Source organism: Gopherus flavomarginatus, chromosome 15, assembly GCF_025201925.1.
Source record: "Gopherus flavomarginatus isolate rGopFla2 chromosome 15, rGopFla2.mat.asm, whole genome shotgun sequence".
Taxonomy (NCBI): Eukaryota; Metazoa; Chordata; order Testudines; family Testudinidae; genus Gopherus; species Gopherus flavomarginatus.
In genome coordinates, this window is record NC_066631.1 from 11,405,652 (window position 1) to 11,429,526 (window position 23,875).

At 47.9% G+C, this 23,875-nt stretch overlaps 1 protein-coding gene across 4 annotated transcripts; it reads left to right on the top strand.

Annotated features, from left to right (window-relative positions):
* The first annotated feature begins 127 nt into the window (after positions 1-127).
* MLEC (malectin) lies at positions 128-20,678 on the top strand. 4 transcript variants are annotated; one of them, XM_050923655.1, is made up of 5 exons: positions 128-283; positions 9,355-9,533; positions 11,515-11,691; positions 11,865-11,922; positions 13,622-13,943. In XM_050923655.1, exons 2-5 carry the CDS (start codon positions 9,369-9,371, stop codon positions 13,849-13,851), a joined length of 630 nt encoding a protein of 209 aa, XP_050779612.1. In that variant the 5' UTR covers positions 128-283; positions 9,355-9,368; the 3' UTR covers positions 13,852-13,943. The 4 variants fall into 4 exon arrangements, with proteins under 4 accessions (XP_050779612.1, XP_050779614.1, XP_050779613.1 ...); XM_050923657.1 differs by having other exon boundaries at positions 188-276; XM_050923656.1 differs by lacking the exon at positions 128-283 and adding an exon at positions 713-911.
* Positions 20,679-23,875: the final 3,197 nt, after the last annotated feature.

Below are 23,875 nucleotides of genomic sequence, written 5' to 3' on the forward strand. Positions count from 1 at the left end.
GTGACGGTTGCTATGGGAACCCCCACATGCTGAGCCACCCGCCTACTTCCGTTCCGTTGCCTTCCCACAATGCATTACGTTCCAGCCGCGTTGGAGCTTCCTGATTGGTGGGCCCCTTGGGAGCGATCTCAGAGAGAGAGAGAGAGAGGCCGGTCTGGCCCGGGAGTGGCGGGAGGAAGTACTGAGGGGCCACTGCGTTGCCGTTTCCTCCTCTGTGTCCCAGTGATCGCGCCCAAGGAGCCCGGCCCGATCGCGGAGAAGCTTCTCCCACTTCGGGCAAGTGGTGCGTTCCGTGTCCCCCCTCTCGAGCGGATGGTAAAAGCCCAGCGAGAGCAGGAACCTATCACCCGCTCGGAACTAGGAGACGTTCGGGGAGGGGGGTTTGTAGCACTCCCCGCACATGGTGCGCGCCAGTCCCCGCTCCCCCGGCCTTTGCCAACCCAACAGCCTTAGCCGCTTGCTACCTGCTTATCTCTCAACCAAACGTGCTGTCCTGGCTCCTTCCTATTGGCTCGTCATTTATTAATATACAAATATGGTGACTCCAGTACCAATGGCAGACGGGCAGGTAGTTAACATTCAAGACCACGGGCGGTGACTGGTTGGCTGGTCTCCATCCTTCTGGCCAGCGGGTTCGGGTGCCCCCCTGCCGCGACAGGAAGAGGAGGGCGGCATGTGCGGCGGGGCGGGGCTGCGCTGAGCTGAGAGCAGGAGCCGGGAGCCGGAGATGGGGGCGGCCGGGGCCCGCTGGGCGCCTGGGGCGGCTCTGGTGCTCGCGGCCCTGCTGGGGGCCTCGGGAGCCGGCCTGGCCGACAACGTGATCTGGGCAGTGAACGCGGGCGGCGAGGCCCATGTGGACGTGAACGGCATCCACTTCCGCAAAGACCCGCTCGAGGGCCGGGTGGGCCGAGGTGAGGCCCCGGGGGGAGGGAGCCGGAGGCCTGGCCACGTCCCGCCTCCCTCCGATCTGTTCTCGTCATCTCCTCTGCCCTCCCGCCGGCCCCTTCCCGCTCCCCCTTCGCCCCTCAGGCCCCGTCCTGCCGCGCTGCCCACCCCGTGCCAGCCGCCCCGGCTGTGGCACCCCCTACGCTGCGCGCTGCCAGGCCCGGGACGGGCAGGCTCCTTGCCATGCAGCAGGCGGTGTGAGGTGGTGATAGGCGCGCATCTGACGGGCACTTAACCTTCCCCCGCCAGCTGCCCCGGCGTGCCCGCCTCATGACTAACGGGGCCGTCTGGAGCCCACCTAGACGCTTTCCCGCTCCTGGCTGGGGCTGTTTGGAGGCTTCTGGCTCAGTGGTCGACTGGGGGCAGGTGCCAGGTGCGGACCGGGGCCTGCTGCCCACGTACCCTTACCAGCAGAACGGCTCCTAGCCAGGTATCTTTCAAAGGCGGGGGCTAAGGGGACGACTCCATCCGTCTAGGACTTGGGAGCCCTGCTGGCTTGTGCCAGGCTGCACTGGATGGCCGAGACCCTAAACATGCCCTGAGGGGCCAAACTCCTGGGTGCAGCATCCCTGCATGTTCTCAGTGCCCTAGGTTACACTCCCACCCCCTTGTGCCTCGTTTGTCCCCTCCTGCTTCCTTCTGGCCTCACCTCTTCCTTTCCCCATTTGGCGCTCTTGGCTCCAGGGGGACAGACTCCTCTAGAGGAGTTCCCTATCTCAGCAATTCTTGTCTCCAGTCACCCAGCAAGTGTTGAACCCTCCTCCCATCTGTTAAAGTGGTAAAGGTTCCCCTGCCCCTACACTTCTCTTTGACTTGGTTGCCATTTTCCTGTTGATAACCTAAGCACTCACCATGCTGGGTACCCGTTCTGCTCCTTCATTCCGTGTTCTGTAATTTCCAGTCACACCGAGGAGCATTTTTGTGAGGGGGGTGAAGAGAGACAGGAAAGGGAGTGAGGACTCTTTAGTACCTTGTCACATGCTGTGACCCATAGGACAGCCTTCCATTGCCACTACTTCTCTCCAGATGAGGAAGAGGACCGGGCTGATAGTGCTGAACTGCATGTGAACTTGTATAACACTCAGAGCTACCTGCTTCTGCCACCATGACTCTCTCTGGCCAGGTGGATACACGAGTGCAGCTGTTTGTAGAGATGCAGAGTTTGACTTTACAGCATGTGCTCTGTTTCAGCAGGCAGGGGAGAACAGTTGGGAGGTTGGTGTCTTCCACCTCTGATTATGTCACGAGTCTAGCGTGTGATCCTAACTGAGCATAAGTTGCTTATTTGTTCATATCTGAATGGCTTCACTCTTCTTGAAACTGTTAGAGCATTAGTGTCTCATTGAGATGAGTCTTGATCTAACTTTTGAGAGGGTAGCCTTCAGTGAGAGAGAGAAAAAGGAAATGAGCACTTGGGGGACCCTGCATCAGACCTCACAGGAGCAGACTGAGTTTTCTGTATTGTCCATCAGAAAGCTGCAAATATCAAAGTGATACTTACCAGCAACAATAATTTTAAAATAAGTTATTTAGCTTCTGCTAAACAAGGCCTTTTTTGGAGGGAGGAGGGATGCCCACAGGAGCTGAGAGACTGCTACCTTGGCTGTATCTTGCAAAAAAAAAAAATAATAAAAAATCACCCCTCTGTTGAGCATGCCCAGTGTCTCACCTGTAATATGGTAGCTCCCTACTTACTGGATGAGACTTGCTGGGTTTAGCCTTGTAAAACTTCAAGTTCCGTGCTTTAGACTGCAGGAATGTCATCTGAGGGGAAGTCTGTCCTTACAGACTGAAGTGGAACTTACTCTTGAAAGGTGATGTGAGTTTGATAGCCTGACCATTCAACAACATGCAGCAACTTGCTTTTTCCAGAGAAAGACTCCAGTTTCCACAGCAGGGGCTGTGAGTTTGAAACCCAGCTGGAAACAGTCTCAGTGACACAAGCACGGGGTTCAGGCACTTTCCACAGCTGAACTGCATGTTGCATGGTGGCAGCACCCATTACCCAGTGATGGAATTCTACTAGGTGGCAGCAGGGCTGAGCACCTGCTGGTGAATAAGGAACCCAAGTACCTATTGCATGGGAGTTCACAGTAAATGAAAATATGGCTGCTGGCTCACCCACCATTTTTGGCAGCAGACCTCTAGCACTGAGGTCATGGCAGGATTCTGCATTAGCTGTGCCCTGAGTGAAGGCAGTAAATAGGGATACATGGTATGGGGTATGTACTGCTGTTGTAGCTGCCGAAGCAGTGAAATAAAAAATCCACTAGAGGGTGTAGGACATAAAATATGTTGCAGCTGCACTTTGGATCCTCAGTTCTAGGGTAGGGGAGGAGCCAGTCAGCATTTGAGCCTCATGAAGTGAGTTGCTGGTTTCTTTATCTGACCACAATATGAATAATGTCTCTTGGGAGCCAAGTTACTGTTCTCCTTTGTCCCACTTCTGGATGTTCAAATATGATAATGGCTGAAGGTAAAGAACATGAACTCTGTTCTAGTCAGATACTGTGACACCCAGCGTCAAACACTGAGGTCCAGATTCAGACTGTCTTTACACTGCACATCTTACAATGGTACGGCTGTGCCACTGCAGCTACGCTGTTATAAGGTAAGCCGTGTAGCTGCTCTCTTTTGCCAGGAGACAAAATAAAATCACCCCCAACAAGGGGAAGTAGCTTCGTTGACAAGAGAGCAGCTGTCCAGGTTGGTGATTTTTGTTGTTAAAACTTTTCGTTCAGGAGTAAGTTTCACAACCCTGAGTGATAAAAGTTTTAACAATGAAAGTGTAATGTAGACAAAGCCTCAGCCTTGTCTGTGGCATAGAAATTGCCTGCTGCTGATAATGGTGGCAGTACAATATCACTTAGCTGCAAGTTTAACAAAGGACTGAGTTAACTAAGGGTATGTCTACACTACAGGATTATTCTGATTTTACATAAACCAGTTTTGTAAAACAGATTGTATAAAGTCGAGTGCACGCGGCCACACTAAGCACATTAATTCGGTGGTGTGCATCCATGTACCGAGGCTAGTGTCGATTTCTGGAGCATTGCACTGTGGGTAGCTATCCCGTAGCTATCCCATAGTTCCCGCAGTCTCCCCCGCCCATTGGAATTCTGGGTTGAGATCCCAGTGCATGATGGTGCAAAAACAGTGTCGCGAGTGATTCTGGGTAAATGTCGTCACTCATTCCTTCCTCTGTGAAAGCAACGACAGACAATCATTTCACGCCCTTTTTCCCTGGATTGCACTGGCAGACGCCATAGCATGGCAACCATGGAGCCTGTTTTGCCTTTTGTCACTGTCACTGTATGTGTACTGGATGCCGCTGACAGAGGCGGTACTGCAGCGCTACACAGCAGCATTCATTTGCCTTTGCAAGGTAGCAGAGACGGTTACCAGTCGTTCTGTACCGTCTGCTGCTGTCATGGGTGCTCCTGGCTGACCTTCGCTGAGGTCGGCCGGGGGCGCAAATGCAAAAAGGGGAATGACTCATTCCCTCCTGTATGTTGTATCTAAAAATAGTCAGTTCTGCCTAGAATATGGGGCAAGTGTACTAGAGAACCAGTATACCAGAGAGCACAGCCGCTCCGTGTCAGATCCCACAGAAATGATGAGCTGCATGCCATTCTAGGGGTACCCCTGCAACAACCCCACCCGTTGCTTCCCTCCTCCCCCAGCCCTTCTGGGCTACCATTGCAGGGTCCCCCCATTTGTGTGATGAAGTAATAAAGAATGCAGGAATAAGAAACACTGACTTTTTAGTGAGATAAAATGAGAGGGAGGCAGCCTCCAGCTGCTATGATAGTCCAGGCAGGACATTAAACGGTGGGGGGAGAGGAGCCCAGCATCCCGCTCTATGATAGTCCAGAATCTTTTCTTTAGACATGAAAGGCGGGGGCTGATGGAGTTCAGCCCCCAGTTGCTATGATGAGGACGGTTACCAGCCGTTCTGTACCATCTTCTGGGAATAACCGGAAGTCGTTCCTATTTTTACCCAGGTGCCCCCGGCCGACCTCACCTGAGGCCAGCCAGGAGCACTCATGGGATGAGGACAGCTACCAGTCCTACTGCACTGTACTGTCTGCCACCGGGGAAGGGAGGGGAGAGGATGCTGCTGTTCAGTGCCCCAGCACCGCGTCTACCAGCATCATGCAGTAGACATACGGTGACATTGAAAAAAGTCAGGAAACGATTTTTTTCCCTTTTCTTTCATGGGATAGGGGAGGGGGAGTAAATTGACGAGATATACCCTGAACCACCCCGGACAATGTGTTTGACCCTACAGGCATTGGGAGCTCAGCCAACAATGCAAATGCTTTTCGGAGACTGCGGGGACTATGGGATAGCTGGAGTCCTCAGTCCCCCCTCCCTTCCTCCATGAACATCCATTTGATTCTTTGGCTTTCCGTTACGCTTGTCACACACACTGTGCTGTGGACTCTGTATCATAGCCTAGAGATTTTTTTCAAATGCTTTGGCATTTCGTCTTCTGTAATGGAGCTCTGATAGAACAGATTTGTCTCCCCATACAGCAATCAGATCCAGTATCTCCTGTACAGTTCATGCTGGAGCTCTTTTTGGATTTGGGACTGCATCGCCACTCGTGCTGATCAGAGCTCCACGCTGGGCAAACAGGAAATGCAATTCAAAAGTTCGCCGGGCTTTTCCTGTTTACCTGGCCAGTGCATCCGAGTTCTGATTGCTGTCCAGAGTGGTCACAGTGGTGCACTGTGGGATACTGCCCAGAGGCCAGTACCATCGATTTGCGGCCACACTAACCCTAATCCGATATGGTAATACCGATTTCATCGCTACTTCTCTCGTCGGGGAGGAGTACAGAAACCGATTTAAAGAGCCCTTTATATCGATATAAAGGGCCTCGTTGTGTGGACGGGTGCAGCGTTAAATCAGTTTAACGCTGTTAAAATCGGTATAAACGCGTAGTGTAGACCAGGCCTAAGATACACCCATTATCAGCAGCAGGTACCTCTTGTGGTGCAGACAAGGTGAACTACCCATTCAAGGCTTGGGTCTGCTGCCCATCACTGCTACAGCTGCAACATACAGTATCGATGCAGCTCTCCTTGCAGTGATGGTGTCACTACTTACACAGTGCCCTAGATGTGGTTGACCCTTCACACACAAGTAACAGCCCAGAGGAATTTACCGTTTAAATATGGATACTCTGTAAAGCTTAAAAGCTTTTAGTTTGCCCCACCAAAGGCTTATATGCTGGTGACCTGTATTTCACTAGCTGTAGGTGTTCAAATATCATTATTAATGTTAAGGGGAGGCTGACCTACAACTGTATAATTAACACTTGCAGCTGCAACCTGGAGAAGAATGTCTCTTTGGACTTTAGCAATCTCTTTTTCAAACTGTGCGTGGTGTTGTGGTTTGCTCCTCTCAAAAGAGTGTTTGTTCATGGTGCGTCACTGAACAGCAACCTGTTACAATAACCCTGCTGCAACCATAGTGCCGGGCTCAGCAAGTAAGACTTTAACCCATGAGCTCAACTGCTATCTTCCTTCTCTTTCAACGGTTTTTATTGCACCATCATTTTAATTCCCTCAGTTACTCATTCTGTTCTCATTTGTGTGGATGGCAGGTAATGGCTGCAGTACAGCTTGCTGCTGATGGCTTAAAAGTCCTGGGTTGGCATTTTAGGGTTGTTTCCCCTCAAGCCTCAAATTCTGATCCTGGGACTTAAGGGAGAAAGTATAACTAAGGGATTTATAGCATATCCAGATGCCAAACAAATGGAGATAGTGGCTACTTTTGTTACTTCTAATGTGTAATGGTTTGTTTCTGTCTTGGTGCTTCAGTCATACTTCACCACAACTAAAATACTGCTAATTCAGATCCACTTCCATTGCATCATGAAGAACTGCAGCATACACATGAATTAGTCATTTGTAAAAAGAACAAGAGTTCTTGTGGCACTCTAGAAACCAACAAATTTATTTGAGCATAAGCTTTTGTGTGCTACAGCCCACTTCATTGGATGCATGCAGTGGAAAATACAGTGGGGAGGGTGGAATACTGTTCCTCACAACTTCTTGTCAACTGCTGCAAATGGACCATTTTCATTACCACTACAAAAAGTTTTTCTCTCTCCTGCTGGTAATAGCTCACCTTAACTGATTACTTTCGTTAGTGTGTGTATGGTAACACCCATTGTTTCATGTTCTCTGTGTGTGTGTGTGTATATACGTGCACACACATACAATCTCTTCCTACTGTATTTTCCACTGCTTGCATCCAATGAAGTGGGCTGTAACCCACAAAAGCTTATGCTCAAATAAATTTGTTAGTCTCTATGGTGGCACAAGTACTCCTGTTCTTTTTGCGGATACCGACTAACACAGCTGCTACTCTGAAACTTAGTCATTTGTGTGGTTGGGTGAATTCACTCTGATGTCGCTATCCCAGCCTGACAACAAACTTCCTTTCTCTGCAGGCTTGTCTCTAACCTGCAGCGTTAAATAGGAGTTGAGCTAGTGTTCATGAGCTGTTTGGACTACTATAATTAGTTAACATGTAACTGGAAAAAGGGATGTATTTACAGCAGGATGTGAAAACAGTGAGAGCTCTTCACCTCCTGTGGTTCCGATGATCAAGCCTCCATGACCCTCACTGGTGGTTACAGAACAACAGCAGTCTTACCCCAGGGTCCTCGCTATGTAGAACAGGTGTTAGTTTCCTCTTGGTCTTTTCCATGGGCTTGGACATAGGTGCCGGGCAACTGGGTAGAGCTTTTGGCTTACTCTGCATTGGCCAACCCAAACCAATATCTGTTTCCATGGAAATGGGAATGGAAATAGCAACTGTCAGCTGACAACTAAAAGCTTAGATCAGCTTTCACTGCTGACTGGAAGTGCCAGTTGTGCAGATGCCATCCAGAGTCTCCCCTATTCCATCCAGTGAGAATAGCGTTTTAGATTGTTAGCTCTTTGGGGCTTATGCCATCGGATGTGTTTGTAGAGTGCCAAGTACAATAGGGCTCTATTGCTGATTGAGGCCCCTGAGTTCCATTATGATACAGATATTAAACAACAAGGAAGGACAAACAAGTATTTAACCTCCATGATTGCTTCAGATACCGGCACAGCTAGAAACATTCTTCAAAGGTTCTTCATTGTGTGGTGTACAGATAACTGAAGTAAAGGCTCATGCACACATGTGGCTCTGATGCATACCCCATAAAATCATATGAGGTAGTTTGCATGGTCATCAGAGTCCTTGGGAGTGCACATCCTTATTGATTCAGGTTCCCTGCGTGGTGTTTGAAGGATTATTAACAAGAAGAAAGGGGTTGTATTAAGATCCTTCTAATACATGCAACACTCTCCCAGCCTGCATGTTTTCTCTTGGGTGGAACCTGGCTTTTTAATGTTTTTTTTAGGAGAAATTGTAATTAGGTTTTTTATTTCAAGTCAATTGCAGGGTATGGGATTATATTATCTGAGGTGACTCCGTCCTACATTGACTTAATTTCATTTGTGCACCGCATCATGTTGGTTAAAACATAAGAAGTTCAAAGTGCTCTTTCTCTAGAGAAGTCTGGTCTTATGGCCAATCCTCTGATGCTGTATAGGCCTGGTTTGACATGGGTGTGGCCTTATTTCTCAGGAGACAGGATTAGGGAGGTAAATGGATCAGCAGGCTGGAAACAATGTCTGTACTAGCTAAAATAAGGGGAATGCCCAGGGAACCATTTATAGTGAACCATTTATAGTGGACAGGGTAACAAAGGATAAGATACACCTGGAATGTAAGCTGAGGTAAAGAGTAAGTTATGCATGGACAGTGCGTGCTGTTCAGGGATTGGTTTCTACAAAATGATTTAAGCCAATTCCAAAATGTGTGATGCAGTGTAATTTGTAAACGTATAAAAGGGAACAGATTTGCTGTGTAACTCTGGATGTGTGGTATGCTTTATACACATCCCCTATCCTTGAGTCTGATCGGTGTAGCTTTACTACAACCCAAATAAAGGAAGCTGAGAAATTAGACTGGAGTCCAACTGAGATCTTGGGGATCCAAGTGGAAGAGGTCTCGGGGGAACCCTAGTGCACCCAGTCCATGAATAGGACCTCTTCTCTGCTAACTGCCTTGGAGATTGTTGCTTGAACTGTGTTTCTGTAGGATTCAGGTTTCCTCCAGCCACTGCTCAACCTACCTCCCCCTCTGGTGTACTAGGTTAAAAAAAGAAGTGTGGCAGTTGGTAAAGTGGGGATGGGGACGCTTGAAAGGAAGTAGTGCCCCCCATTGGTCAGAATTAGGAGGGACTGTGGGGCCTCAAGAGAATTGGTCCTTGGAAGTTGTTTATAGAGTTATCTTCTGCTGATGCCTCAGAAGTTAACCCTTGCATTCTTGTTGATTTTTATATTTGGAACCCAGCCTCTGACTATGGCATGAAGCTGCCAATATTGCGGTCCAACACAGAGGATCAGATTCTGTACCAGACTGAGCGTTACAACGAGGAGACCTTTGGGTATGAAGTCCCCATCAAGGAAGAGGGTGACTACGTTGTGGTGTTGAAGTTTGCTGAAGTTTATTTTGCACAGTCCCAGCAGAAGGTAAGCTAAGTCTCCCCCAACCCAGGATCCTTCCTTTGTTATCTCTGATGATGCTAATGTCTGTCTAGGGCTGTGTATGCCAGGTACCTGTGACATGCCTTTGGGGAGTTCAGGACTGAGAATCACCTTGTTACGCCCTGCGGAGGGTGAGAGTCTCATGGAAGCTAACCTCTGTGTCAGTTCCCTACACTCTGGTCTGCTAACCACCCAGACAACCTCCTCAAAAGTTTTGCCAGCCTTTACTTTGCCTTGCAGGTAAACCTCAGGTGCACTTCACTGCCCAAAACTCCATGTGGAGTGTTCCTCTGCAGTATCCAGCCCCTGTCACTGGACACTCACAGAATTATCAAGTCTGCTGTCTCCAAAGAGGCATATCACACACCAGCCTGTTAACTCAGTTGAGGATTCACCCTTTACTTAACAGCACTCAGATGAATTTATAGCAAAACCAAGAATAAGTGTATTAGGAACAAAGATATAAGTGATACTGAGTAAAGATAGTGGAAGCAGATATGGCTACAAATAAAATAAAGTGTTAACATGCTTCGAAGAGTCTAACTGTAACTTAATGAGCTATATCCTTTGGCTAAAGCATTTTTCTTACCCTCAAAGGCCTTTCACAAAGTTTATGGATTTTCAGTCAAACCAAGGTCCAGATTTTTCATGACCCTCCCCTCTACCAACTCCACTGAGCCAAGTGGAGCTGCCCTAGGGATGAACTTGTTCCTAAGGATGCGTTCCAAATTGATACTGTGCTCCTATATCAATTTCTAATATAAAGTAGAGCTGGATGTACTTGTTTGTGAAGTCATGTCTTCAGCTGACTTTCTGTAGTGAAATGTGACTGACACTTGACTTTTGTATAGCACCTTTCTTCTGGAGACATCAAAGCACTTAATGATTCTTGCCGACCTTTGTGATTCCCATTTTGCAGCTGGGAAAACTGAGGTACACAGGAGTCAAGGCCATACAATAACTCAATTTAAGAGCTGGAATTATAACCCTAGTCCTGATTCCTAGTCCTGTTCCTTGTCCACTGGACCATGCTGCTTCCCTACTTGGTGATTATTTTAAGCAGCAGCATTGGCTTGTAGAGGCTGATCAGAAGGATGGAAATAATTGGATGTGAACAGGTGGCTCTCCTGACAAAATAGAGTTCTGTAGGATTTAAGGACTAACGTGCTTCCTTTACACAGCTGTGATGGTATTCCAGGCTATGAGTGATGCTTGAGTCACCGCAGCCCAGAGATTAGCTTCCGTTCTGTTAGCTGTTCAGTCTCTTTGCCTAACTCATCCCTTTTCTTCTGCCTTTGGTCTCATCTCTTTCCCTCTTGTCTCTCCTTCCCCTGTTTTACCACCAGACCACTGGGATTAAAAAACCAGGAGCACAATTTTCAGAAGTGCCGAGCACTAACAGCTCCCGCTCGAGTCAACGGGAGGTGTGGGTGCGTGGTACACCTTTACCTCGATATAACGCTGTCCTTGGGAGCCAAAATATCTTACCGTGTTATAGGTGAAACTGTGTTATATTGAACTTGCTTTGATCCACCGGAGTGTGCAGCCTCGCTCCCCCGGAGCACTGCTTTATCGCGTTATATCCAAATTTGTGTTATATCGAGTGGCGTTATATTGAGGTAGCAGTGTACTTCTGAGGATAGGGCCTAATGAAACTCCCCATGGTCCTCAGTACTGAACAGTAGTTATGGAGACGTGTTAGAGGCAGGATACAGGTTTGTCTATTTGTAACCATTTTTAAAGGGCTTAATTGTTTAACTTCTGTGGTCTATTTTGGGGCTGTGGGCCCTTCTTAACAAGGGGGTGGAGACAGATTGCCATATGCACAGAGAATCTGCACTGGTTCGCTGGCACATGCAGTAATACCTCTTATCTCCTGGGCTTTGTAACGAGCACAGACTGTTTCTGTCCTGTCCCCTCTCAGTCATGTGTCTGATTCCTCTCTGAAATCTCTTCCACCCCGAAGGTGTTTGATGTGCGCTTGAATGGCCATGTGGTGGTGAAGGACTTGGACATTTTTGACCGAGTTGGACATAGCACAGCTCACGACGAGATCATTCCCATCAGCATCAGGAAGGGGAAGTTGAGTGTCCAGGGAGAGGTTTCCACATTCACAGGGAAACTCCACATTGAGTTTGTCAAGGTAACAAACCCTGACATGGGGAAAGCCCTTTCTTTCTCTCTCCTCTCATCTCCACCCAATCCTTCACACCCTGCCACATGGTGCAGATGTGCATAGGGAGAGGGGAAGTGACTCTGATGGGTGGAGGGTATTCCTTCTTTGACAGCATTGACCTTTGTCTTCCCTTTCACTAGGGATACTACGACAATCCAAAAATCTGTGCACTATACATCCTGCAAGGAACAGTGGATGGTAAGTTTTTTAACTAATAATCCTTCAAGACTTTGTAGCTTGGAGGGCAACTGATTTCCTTTTAAACCATGTGTATAGCACTCTGTAAAGTGGCAGCCTTAACTGATCTGTCTTAGCCAGGCCCATTGCCCTCAGCTGTCCCCTGTGAAGTTTTGTCCTAGCGCATCACAGATGTGTTGTCTCTCCAGTCCTTCACTCCAAGTACACAAGGCTGATTCATTTGGAAAGTAGGTTGTGTGTCTAATTCAAAAACTTGGGGGCCTTCTGAGTCTCAGTGGTGGTTAAAACTGGCTTATAGCTAAATTCTTTGGCTGCTAGACTTTGTGAGCAGCTCTGCAAAGATCTGGTTCTGGAGACCTCTTTAGCTAGTAATCATTCAGTTTTTCTGGCCCAGTGCTTTCGCTCCGCACTGGGCTTCTGCCCCCTTGGCTCTGAGGATGCTGCTGCAATTTTCCCAGACTTAATCTCTCGGAATAACTCTGTGTAGGGTTAGCAGGAGTCCCTGCTCTCTCGTTGCCATGTGTCAGAGCACTCAGCTGAAATCTTTGTCATATGATGGGTTTGTTTGCTGTTCTAGAGATCAGGGATTGCTACCCTGGAGGCAATGGGTTGGCTCTGTGGTCTAGTGGCAGCACAGTATCTTGCTGTGTGGGGAGTCTGAACTCAGGTCTCAGACCAGCAAGGACTGGGGTGTGGGTTGGGATGCATATTGCTTTGCTTTGGTGGATACGTGGAGTGGCACTGGCAGGTTACGGGGAAACTGCTGTGAGATAGGTCTCCATTTACGGGTTGGGAGGCACTTGATTATCAAGGCAGTAAGTCTTGGTCCTGCCTGGGGTCTTATAAGGCTGCCAGGAGCATTAGAGGTTGGAATGGGGCAGATGTGCTTGCGTGATGTAGCTCTTCCTGAATGAGAAGCTGGAGAGTGGTGATGTCGCTCTGTCCTCACAGGCAGGTTCTTCATAATAGGGCCCTACCAAATTTATGGTCCATTTTGGTCAATTTCACAGTCATGGGATTTTTAAAATAATAAATGTCATGATTCCAGCTATTTAAATGTGAAATTTCACAGTGTTGTAATTGTAGAGGTCCTGACACAAAAAAGAGTGGTGGGAGGGTCGCAAGATTATTATGTGGGGGTTGTGGTACTGCTGCCCTTACTTCTGCGCTGCTGCAGGCGGTGGCACTGCCTTCAGAGCTGGGTGGCCGGAGAGCGGCAGCTGTTGGCCAGGCACTCAGCTCTGAAGGCAGAGCTGCTGCCAGCAGCAGTGCATAAGTAAGGGTGGCTTGGTATGGTATTGCCAACCTTACTACTGCGCTGCTGCTGGCGCCGGCTCTGCCTTCAGAGCTGGGTGCCTGGCCAACAACCACCGCTCTCCGGCACCCTGCTTTCTCCCCTGTGAAATCTGTACAGTATAGGGTAGAAGCACACAAAAGACCAGATTTCACAGTCCATGATGCGTTTTTCATGGCTGTGAATTTGGTAGGACCTTATTCATATACTAATATTTGCTTCACAAGCTGAGAGTGGAGCCATCCAAGTATCTCCATGAATTAGGGTGCTTGTATTGGAGTGGAGCCCTGGCAATGTGGAACTGTGTACCAGTCTATGGGGTACCCCATGTGTCCTGTTCAACTGGTTGGGTGTGGGATGGGGCAAGTCACGTTCACAATAGTGAATTTCTTTCTTTTCCAACAGATGTTCCAAAGCTGCAACCTCACCCTGGCCTGGAAAAAAAGGAGGATGAGGAAGATGAAGAAGAGTATGAAGAAGGCTCCAGCGTCAAAAAACAGGCCAATAAGAACCGGGTTCAGTCAGGCCCCCGGACACCAAACCCCTACGCCTCAGACAACAGCAGCCTCATGTTCCCTATATTGGTGGCCTTTGGTGTCTTCATTCCTACCCTCTTCTGCCTTTGCCGGTTGTGAGGGCAAGCCCCATGCAGAGATGCAGTGGCAGGGGCCGCAGGCCAGGAGGAAAGGAGTCGGACCAAATGTGGTTGCTTTGAGTTTCTCCATATTTTTCATAATTTAAGGGAAAAAAAAAGTTCATTTGGAATGAACGGCAGGTACAGGTAAAGGGGGGAGCTCGCCTTCCCCCAGCCAGCGAGGCCTTGGCTTCCCCTGTTGCACCATAGGCAGCATCCCTTCCTCTTCGGGGCACTTGAGATTAAACTGGATCCTTGCTGTCTGTCTGGGCTGAAGGAAGCTGATGCTGGCGAACTTTGGTCCATATCCCGCCTGGAGAGGAAGCTGCGTGACCCAAACGTTGTGCCCTTGTCCAGGTGGATAATTGGTCCCGGCTTAAGAAGCTAAGCAGGGAAGCGCTCTCTGAATGTTGCCTGGAAAAACAGCCTTTGAAGTGAGGCCTAGATGTGTGTGGTGGTCAGAAGTGTGCACAGATGTTCTGGTGCCTTTGGGTGACAATTATGGGGGAAAGAGACTGGCTTTTCAACAGCGATCTGAATGCGTGTAACTAAATGCACGATACTTCTCTGTCCTAAAGATACACAGGCTCAGACTTGCTGATGGGTCTCCAGGAAAGGTTCCAGCTTTAGAGTGAGTTGCAAAAAGAGCTGAGGGAATTATTTGGCCTGATTTTATGCACCAGTTGGGAGAAACTTTCCTAGTTTGATAATTGTGTAATGTTAGATCGTTGCTGCAGAGGTTCTGCTGTGACCTGCAATAGGCTGGCTTTTTGCTGCAGTGTCTCTGCCCCAGATGCGTTTGGTTTCTGTATCAGCTGTGGCTTTTATTTTCCTTTTTAATATTTTTCTTCGCAGTGGCTCACTTCAAGCCCCATCCCACCTTGCCCTCTCTAGTGTTCAGTGTCTCCCCTGGAGGGGCTGAGAACCAGGTGACCAAAAAAATGGAGGCTCTGAGCCCCCAATGCTTGTGCATCCCTGCTATGATCAATAATCTGGCAGCCATAAAACAGAGTAGTGCAACCTTGAAGTACTTTCCAATAACCCTGTAATCCTTCTGCATCAGCTGCATTGATCTGATCCAGTCTGCAGTAATGTGAGATTGCAGTCTGTACCTACCATTAACTATCTTGCGTAGGCTTTGGAATATCAGGATGTGCCTAAGAATTGGATGCTGGCAAGTACCAAGGTGCCCAGCCTCTCAGTCCTGTAGGATGAGCATGTCCATCCATTGTGGAGAATCTGAAATGGATGGAAACTGATGTAGATCAGTCTGGTCAGCTTCCATGGTCACCTAATGATGGGTCTGAGCTACCCTGTTCACTTTCCCCCTCTGACAGCTTAGCAAGTGGACTCTGCACTCACATGAAGAGCATGTGTTCTCTGAGTGGAGTGTCAGGAGTGGCTACTTTGCTCTGGATCTGAGTCTGGTGTAATCAGGAGAGCAGTGTGGAAAACAGAAGCCTGCAATGTGCAGTCCACACACACTTCCTGATCTGGAACTGAAGGTCCTTGGGCAGCTGGCATTTAAGATCTGAATCTGCAAGGTGCTGAGCAGCTTCCATTCCCATTGACTTATGGGAGTTGGCAGTGCTCCCTTCCTCACAGGAAGTGCCCAACACCTTGCACAGCCAGGGTAAAGGGTATTCTTTGGAGCTTAAGTCTTGAGACACCAGCCTTGTCAGCTTTAATTCTAATAACATCCATCCTCAGGGCAGAATTCTCTTTGCCTTGGGCTAAATATTTTTTTTTGGCAAGCATCTCATCTACTTCATACTGTGCAGCTTGACTGAGAAGTAATGCCCCTGCTGCTCCTGCCTGGATTCTGACTTTTCTTATCAGTTGCTTTTGAGCACAATTGTGTGTAGCTACTCAACTCACACCTGGCCTTTTGATAATCTAGACAGAGCATCTTGGTGAAGGGTCAGCAGAGCTCTATGAATAGTCCTTTTACAGCAGCCAAGACATTTACTTTCTTCCTATTAATTTTCAAGCTGTGGAAAGTGTTGCCCAACCATGAGTGCCAAGACAGAAGCTAGGGACATTCTCAGAGCATTGGTCCCCAAAGCAGCCATCTTTCTGAGCAAGTGCATTGCTGCTTTGTGTTTAACCACAATTCTGATTCTGTGAGTCCAGTGCAAAATATAGTATCCAGCTGAGCTTTCTCCCATTGCTACTGTCAGCCACTAATGCTCGCACAAGCAGTTCAATTGGTAAAACAGTCAGAGAATGCTTGACCGTAATGAAACCTACCCACGGGGAGGAGAAGGCGAGCAGTAGATCTCCAGAGCAAGCCAAGCTCTGAAACAGTGAGAGGCCTGGGACTAGCAGCTCATTCAGCTGTTTCCTCCTGGACTCTTATCACTCCTAAATGCTTATTTTCTTAATGTATGAGTCAATTAAAAAGGTGTATTTTGAGGACATTTTTAATTACAGGCATTGCCACTCAGAAAATTTTGTCTAAACTTATGATTTCCCCAGATCTCTTTGGCCACCATCTGATCACTCTAACACAGTAGCACAGCACAGGGTGTGGAACCTTAATCAAATAGCAGGAACTTCTTGGGTTCAGCACAAACTGCCCTGATTCATTAGGCAAACCGAGAACTTGATCCTGAAAACAACAAGGCTTCCAACTGAGGAGAGTGCTCTTCTCTTCCCCTGAGATGCCAGCATTTCTTAGACACAAGTCTCCTTCAGGACCCCTCAGTCTCTGCACAGCTTGAGCTCCAGGGCCCGCATCTAGGATCATAGGTGGTAGAGATGGAAGAGGCCTGTTAGATTAGTCCATTCCTCTGCAAGGCCAGGGTAGCTGATCCTGCCCTGTTCCTTCTAACAGTGGCAATGCACTTGCTCTGTGCTGGACTCCCACCTGAGGATGAAGCAGCGTGTCTTTAGAGGTAGCCAGCACGGCATTAGACTTCTGCTGTGTGTTGCAGCCTATGTTTTTAAAATAAAATTAATTCAGTTTATTTTTTTTTAATTGGAATATTTTTTGCTCTGTTTACCCATAACTTGGTTATCAAGCCTTCTCTTCTGCACTGGGGGTGAGGTACTCACATGGGTTTGCGCTCCCTCCCTTAGCTGCTTGCTGGGTCATCTGGCCCCATGATGGTACTATAATAAAGCAATTTTCCTTTTTGCTTTCCTGTTTCAACCCTTCCCTTTCTGGCAGCTTCAGACTTCATTTGAAGGATCCTTTTGGGACAAGTAAAACGTGCTTTGTTTTTTAAATAAGGACTATTAAAGGGGAGTAGGGTGCAGTGGTCAGAGGGACCCATCCAATGTATGAATGGATATTGAGGTCTGATTGTGGCTCGCTTTTGCCTAGATCTCTTCATAGCTGCATCTGCATTTTGACTGCTTAAAACTGGCAAGAGGTACGCAGCTTGGGGGTGGTGGTTTAGGGCTACTTTATTTTTCTGTTGTTGATATATTGGAATATCTTATCGTTCAGCCGTTGTCTTTCACTGAAGTTGGTTTCCATTTGTGTTTAGGGATGGATGGTCAAGCAAATACAGTCACAGGCGAGGCTGCTGCATGGTGGAAATGAGTGAAGAGTCAGTGATTGCTTCCATGACACATTTCAAACTCTGGCTGGCTGTTTGCCTTTGGAATGGCTGCGCCGCTGTTCTACTTCCCTAAAGGAGTAGCTTTTCCACGGCCTTACGCTCCGGTAGTCTGTAATGCAGGCCAGTGCCCTGGGGGTTAGGAGACCAGTTAGAAACAACCAAGGTAGTTTAAAAATTCAGTATCACAAACAAAACAGCAGTGGGCAAATACGGACCTGGTCCCTGTGTGCACGGCCTTGCTATAGTGGGCAGGGTGGAGTGAGTACATTCAGGCCACAGTTCAGTGTACCTTGAGAAGCCTGTGGATGGACAGTTGTGTTCTGTGGGACAGATTGTTTAGAAAACAGGTTTAGTCAAGTTTTTTTTTTTTTCCCTAAAAACAAAAAAGCAATGTGATGGTGATATGGGCTTGACTTGAACCTTCCCAGCCCAGGGTATTCAAACTGCAGGTGGAGATTCTTTGGTTTATGTTTTTCCTCCCCACCTGCTGTGCCTAGGGTGTAGGATCTCAGAATAGCAGGCAGCCTTACACACCTGAGTCCTCCTTCTGCAAAGCAGTTGGGAGAGTGAGGATCTGTTTCATCCTTAACTCTGAATTCTGTGGGCATTAGTAGCTTTAAACCGTCCCTGTAACTTTGTACTGTAGTGTTTGTGTGAGTGGAACGATATCTAACCTTTCCCTGTGGGATTGCAGGTGGAAGCAAGTGGAATGCCAAAGCAAATCCTTATGTTCATTTTTGGTGCCTTTTTGTTGTGGTTTGATCACAAGTCTGTTGGAAGAAGCTTCTGTTTTAAGGAACTTCTGTTTCCTCTTTAAATCTAACTCCTGGAGGAGACGGTCCCTAATCCAGGCACTTCCCCCTCTAAAAGCAGCAGGCATTCTCTTACCGTCCTGTGATCCATGCTCTGGAATGTCCTACCTGAAGTACGGTGCGACTTGTGAATATCCTCTGATAGTTTCTGTTGCTGGATGCATAGTAATGGATGTGATAGGGGAACTGGCAGGCTCCTTCAGGTTTGTTCTCCCCAAAGAAATCTCCAGAGGGATGGGGAGCTTCCAGGAAACATTGTCCCCATCTGGCCATGGTTTTCAGGGGCTTGGTGAAGGTCAGATTTTGGGTAGGAGCGTGGTCCTCAGCATGGCTTCAGTCCTGATTCTGCAGCAGTAGCGAAGTTTATGGCATGATGTCAACCCCATCCCGCATCAGGACCTTGCTAGCAAAGGTCTTCCCGTAGAGTGGCCATTGTGGCAGGGACTCTAAACCAAGAGCAGAATACAGTACTTCATCCCTGGCTTTGCTGTGGTTGAGACTGGACTAGCAGCAACCATTGGAAACATAGTCCAATTTCAGCTGTAGCCTGCATAGTCCCTTTGGAAAAGGATAGAAAACTACTGGATTCTGCATGACTCTTGATGTGTAACAGATTCTGAGAAAGTGGTTTGGGACAAAACTTCTCTTAAACTCCTGCTAGTAGCAGACCCTCTGTGGCATCTGTCTGCTCCTTGTTCCATTTAGGGCAGGAGAGAGATCTGCTTAGTGGGAATCTCAGGGGGAGCAAGGTTTGGAATCTCAGAATCAATTCCACTATCTGGCTCTGCTACATCTCCATAACAAATGCATGCAAAGGTCTAATGGGACTAGGCTTGGGGTTTTTTACACACTTGCCTCTGTTTCCACCAGATTTTATCCAGTGATTAAATAAGCTTAGGCATGTATTCTTGAGGAGGAATATATCATGTGGGTTGGAACTGAGAACTCCTCCCAGGAAAGGATGGAGCCTAGTAAATAGGCACCAAGTTCCTGATCTTGACATAATGGTTAGGGGATGCATCAGACCCATGAAACTTGTGATTATTTCACATCAGTTCTGAACAGACTCATCGCAAGAATATGATAGTACTTAATTTCTGGCATTGGTCTGTGAGGAGGAGGTTGCAGCCAGGGTTCTGTCTTCCTGGACTCTGGCTTACTCAGAGTTTATAGCTATATATTAAAGAGCTTTCTGAAGAGATCAAGGAAATGCTCTGGGGCACTCTGTGCCAGGTCTAGTCAGCACAACTCTCATTGCTGACATTGGTTTTTATTCCCCCCTCCCCCACCCCAATAAGTGTTTTATTAAAAAAAAAAAATACAGAAGTGCTTTCTTCCCTCCCAGAGAGAGTGCTGTCTGCTCAGGAAATGTGAATAATCCATAGCAAACAGCAAAAGTTCAGGAGGCTGCGGGTAGAGGTTAATCCCAGGGAAAGTGGGGAAACAGCAGCTCAGACAGGTGTCAAGAGCAGTTTTTAACAAGTCTTGTTTAACCAGAAACTCTTAGTGTGTGTGTGAATCTAGGAAATGCAAAATCTTTGAGCCATAGTTATTTCTTACTCATGTGTGTTAGGGGTGTGCTTATTTGTTCTCTCACAGTGATTCGGTTTTAATCCAAGCATGTTCAGTCAGAATCTTGGAGTGACTAAAACACCCACTAGAGGCTGATAAACTTGGGCCAGGGCTGCTCCTGGGGACGTCTTGCACTCAAGCTCTTCCTGCTTAAGAAACTAACCAGTCTGTAAGGTGGCTCCAGGCTGCATGAAACAAAAGTAGAGTTCTCAGGGCCGCTGGAGAAGTAGCTTGGATTGCCCAAGGCTTTAGCCCAGTTACAGTGACAATGTTTGGGTCCCATCTGCACAGCAACTCTTAACTGTTTTGTAAGTGGGTCCCATGACGTGGATATGGTTGTGTAGACAAGGCCTGAATGAGCTGCTTGCAGGTCCCTCTTGCTAAGGGAACACTGGCTTCTTGCAGTCAGCTGATTTGTTGAGCATTAAGAACCACACAGTTGCAAGCTCTACTCAAGGCTGCAAGACTCGAATGACCACGAACGATATAGCAATATGGCGAGAAATATCAATTTCTTTTGGGTTAAATCTTCATCTGTATTAGTAATCAGTACTAAAGGGTTTTGAAGGAGGATTTTTTTTTTACTGTCCATTGCTTTGTGTTATAACAACTTGCGGTAACTGTTTGTTTGTATCAGTCTTAGGCCCTGGGTTAAAAGCACAGATGTCTATTTCTGATTGGACTGGCTTTGCAAAGGCTTGTTCTTTTGGGGAGAAGAGCTGGGTGTGTGGGTGGGTTATTTTATTTTTGGTACATGTAGCTGTTTATTTTTTAATTTTCCCAGGATGTTTGGTTGAGGGAATGTTCTGAAATCTACTGCCTGGCAGTTTTAACCAGCAGTGTATTAAAGGAAAATAAACAAAATTATATTGTCACTTGGAGCATCTGGTGCTTTAAAAAAAAACAAAACAAAACATAAAAACCCTTGTTTTTTACTGCACAACAGGATTCCTTGAAGTGCTGAGATGGGCCTAGCTGTTTCCATTTACAATCCACCTGTAGAAGAGGCTCTTGGCTCCGATCAGGCAGGATGGAGGCAGATTCTGCCTCGTGGGTGTATTATGATCTGTGTCAATCTTTGCTTAAGACAGAAAGGGGGGCAAAGGGGACCCAGCCCTGAGCAAAGAGATGGTGTCAGGGTTACCCACTTATTCAGGTGTTGCCACCTTCCCCTGAGCTACAGGACAGCACATGTGGCATGGCAGGTGCTGTTAATTAACAGATAATGTGTAAAGATTCAGCAGCAGGGTCTGAACACTGTAAGGATTCTTTGGAGGCACTAATGTGGCTGGGTGTTTGAGCTGAGTGTACAGCACTTTCTTGGCCAATACCAGGGATTTTGGGTGGGTAATTTGGCACACGGTAACTTGCAACAAGGGATGCCCAGAGAACCACTGCTGGAAGAAGGTCTGGGTGTATGGCAGATCACATCAGTCTCGGGACAGTGCTACCGCTGTGTATTCATGTGTAGATAAGGCCTTACTAAATGGCCCAGCCAGCATTTCTGGTGGGGCCTGTGAGGAGGGAAGGGAAAGCTCCATCTGTTTTTACTACACAAAGCCACCGGCTGCAGGGAGGGAGGAGGGGCTGGAGAGTAGCACTCCTCCTTTTCCACTGGGTTGTTGGAAAAGACACTTACTAATATTGTGTAACTAAACTGAAGATGGTGGGTTGTTTTCACTCTTTAGTAACTCTTCCCTTTTTCAGGATGATGCTCCAAGGAGTTCTACGAGAGATGACATCCATGGGCCAAAAACATTTGTCTGAAATACACATTGTTTGCCCTGCCTGTGTCCCCCACTCCATCACCAAAGTCAGTTGCACCACTCACCCCAGTGACTTGTGAACACCTACATATGAGCATTATCAAAAACTAAGGGGAGCAATCTTTGTTGGATCCCTTTGCGTTAGGATGTCACTGTGGTGCCTGATAGTAAAAATGACACAGCCCCACAAGGAGAAGCTGCAGCAGCTGCCACATGAAATGACTGGGTAGGATTGTCTAACTGCAGTGTCCTGAGTCAATCTTTGCTATGGATAAGTTGTAGTAATTGAGGGTAAGATTGGGGGAAAGGAGCCTACTAGGGATCTGAAAAGAGGAGAGAAGGCAGGGAGACTTGGATACAGCAGAGAGCCCTGCCTCACTTGTCAGCTTCTCCCAACTGCAGTATAGGCATTTGCTCCTTTGGGGTAGAAAAGCAGGGAGTTTACTGTGTTCTCTTTGAAGCAGTGCCAGCTGTTGGCCCAGAGACCACCTGAAAGTGAATAATAGTTGTGTTCGAGGCTTTACAGAGATGTAGGAAGTCTTGAATCTGTCCCACGCAGCTTACTTCCTCAATAAACATGCAGAGGAAGGATGGGAGGTGCAAAAAGCAAAGCCACTCAGCCTGAGTTTGGGTCAGGTACTTGGAGACTGGTGTGGTGAGTGAAGGTGTCCTAGATTGTGAGTCTGCTGCTCGGTTGGCCCACTACCAAAATGGAATAGTTATAGGTAGGGTTAAGATCTTGTCATGGGTACTTTTAGTAAAATTCTGACAGGTTGTGGGCAATAAACAAAAATTCATGGAAGCCTGTGACCTTAGTTATAGGGTTCAGACCCCTACTGGCTGTGTGGGCTGGTGCTTGGGAGATCAAGAAACCACAACTTGTAACCACTTCATTAAGTGAAATGACTTACCACTGTTTTGTGATGCTACTGCTCCTCTTTCCTCAGGGGTGGAAGCTACCCATTCTCTGTAATTAAATTGCTGCCCCAGAAGGTACGTTCTTCAATTAAATTAATGAGTAATATAGTAATGCTTCTGTTTGCTCCAAATCTGTGCTTGCTGAGGGCTATAGCTTAGTTGCCTCTCGAACTACGGCTACTGGGAGAAATAGGGCCTCATAACGCATCTTAGAGGATAATTCAGTCCCTGAAGCCTTGTGTGTGGGAGCAGTGCTGTTTTCATCTCTTCAATTAATTCCTAGGAGCCTCTGCATTATCAGCCTAATTCATCCACCTTAGAATCTCTGCAGTGACTGGCTGCTGGAAGCAGGTGCTTCATCTATAACTTAAAAAAAAAAAAATTGTTAAAATGAGTGAACACCTGCCATGGGCTGAGCAGAGCAAAAGCGTTCAGAATGAGGTGTAGCTGTTGAAGCTGTTCTGAAATGTTAATGTGCCCTAGGTGCCTCCTCGTGTGCTCAGACATATTGATTGGTACTGCAGATGCAGGGCTAGTTTTAGAAATTGCACTATTTCTGCTCTGCTGTGCCCTGAAAGGGAAGGCTGCATGGGGCAGAGATGGCATGGGGTTTTGGGTCCAGAATAGCACGCAGAGGTGATGTGACTAGGGCATCCACGGTGCAGAATACAAAGCTGTTCTTTGCAGGATTGAGAAATAGGCCTTATGCCATATTTTCTTGTAACAAATAAGATCCCCATCCAAACTGGTTCTGATTACCTGGTATCAGTTCACCAAAGCATAAGTGCCCACCCTGCCCCCGATCCTTGTACTTCGCTGCTCTACCTGGCCATGGTCCTTTCTGTGAGCATAGCTCCGCTGCTGCAGGCTGCTTAATGTCCCCACCTCTGGCTGTGAGGGCACAGTAACCAGCCCTGCAACAGCGATGCCTGAGCTGCCCCCGAGAGAGCGATAGCACGGATGTGGCGCATAGCCAGCCCAGCACTGGCAACACGAGCCAGGAGTCCTGACTGCCACAGTCCCTGTGCTTTGCTCTGCACAGTAACTGCCAGGGGGGAAGACTGTGAGTGGGGCTGATGCCTGCCACGTAGGCTTGGGGGCAGCTGATGCTGAATAACAGTGTCTGGCTGGTTAGGGGGAAGGGGTGTGTGGCAGTAGCTACAGGGATCCCATCCCGCGTCCCGCTCAGCGCCCGGGGCACGCGTGGCCAGGCTGGGTCTCCCTTCCAGGCGTTGCACGCAGCGGACCCTGCTTAGCTTCAGTCCCCAGCCGGGCTCTCAGAGACGCCGAAGTACTTCCGGCGTTGCCGCCACCCCGGTTGCCAAGCATCGCGCCTTTGCCCTCTGACCCCGCCGCGCCCCGCCCCTCGCTCCCATAGCTACGGAGGG

Coding starts and splice junctions, on each gene's coding strand:
- MLEC (XM_050923656.1), top strand. CDS start 728: ATGGGGGCGGCCGGGGCCCGCTGGGCGCCTGGGGCGGCTCTGGTGCTC. Junction 9,534..11,514: donor TTGCACAGTCCCAGCAGAAG/GTAAGCTAAGTC, acceptor TCCACCCCGAAG/GTGTTTGATGTGCGCTTGAA. Junction 11,923..13,621: donor CCTGCAAGGAACAGTGGATG/GTAAGTTTTTTA, acceptor CTTTTCCAACAG/ATGTTCCAAAGCTGCAACCT.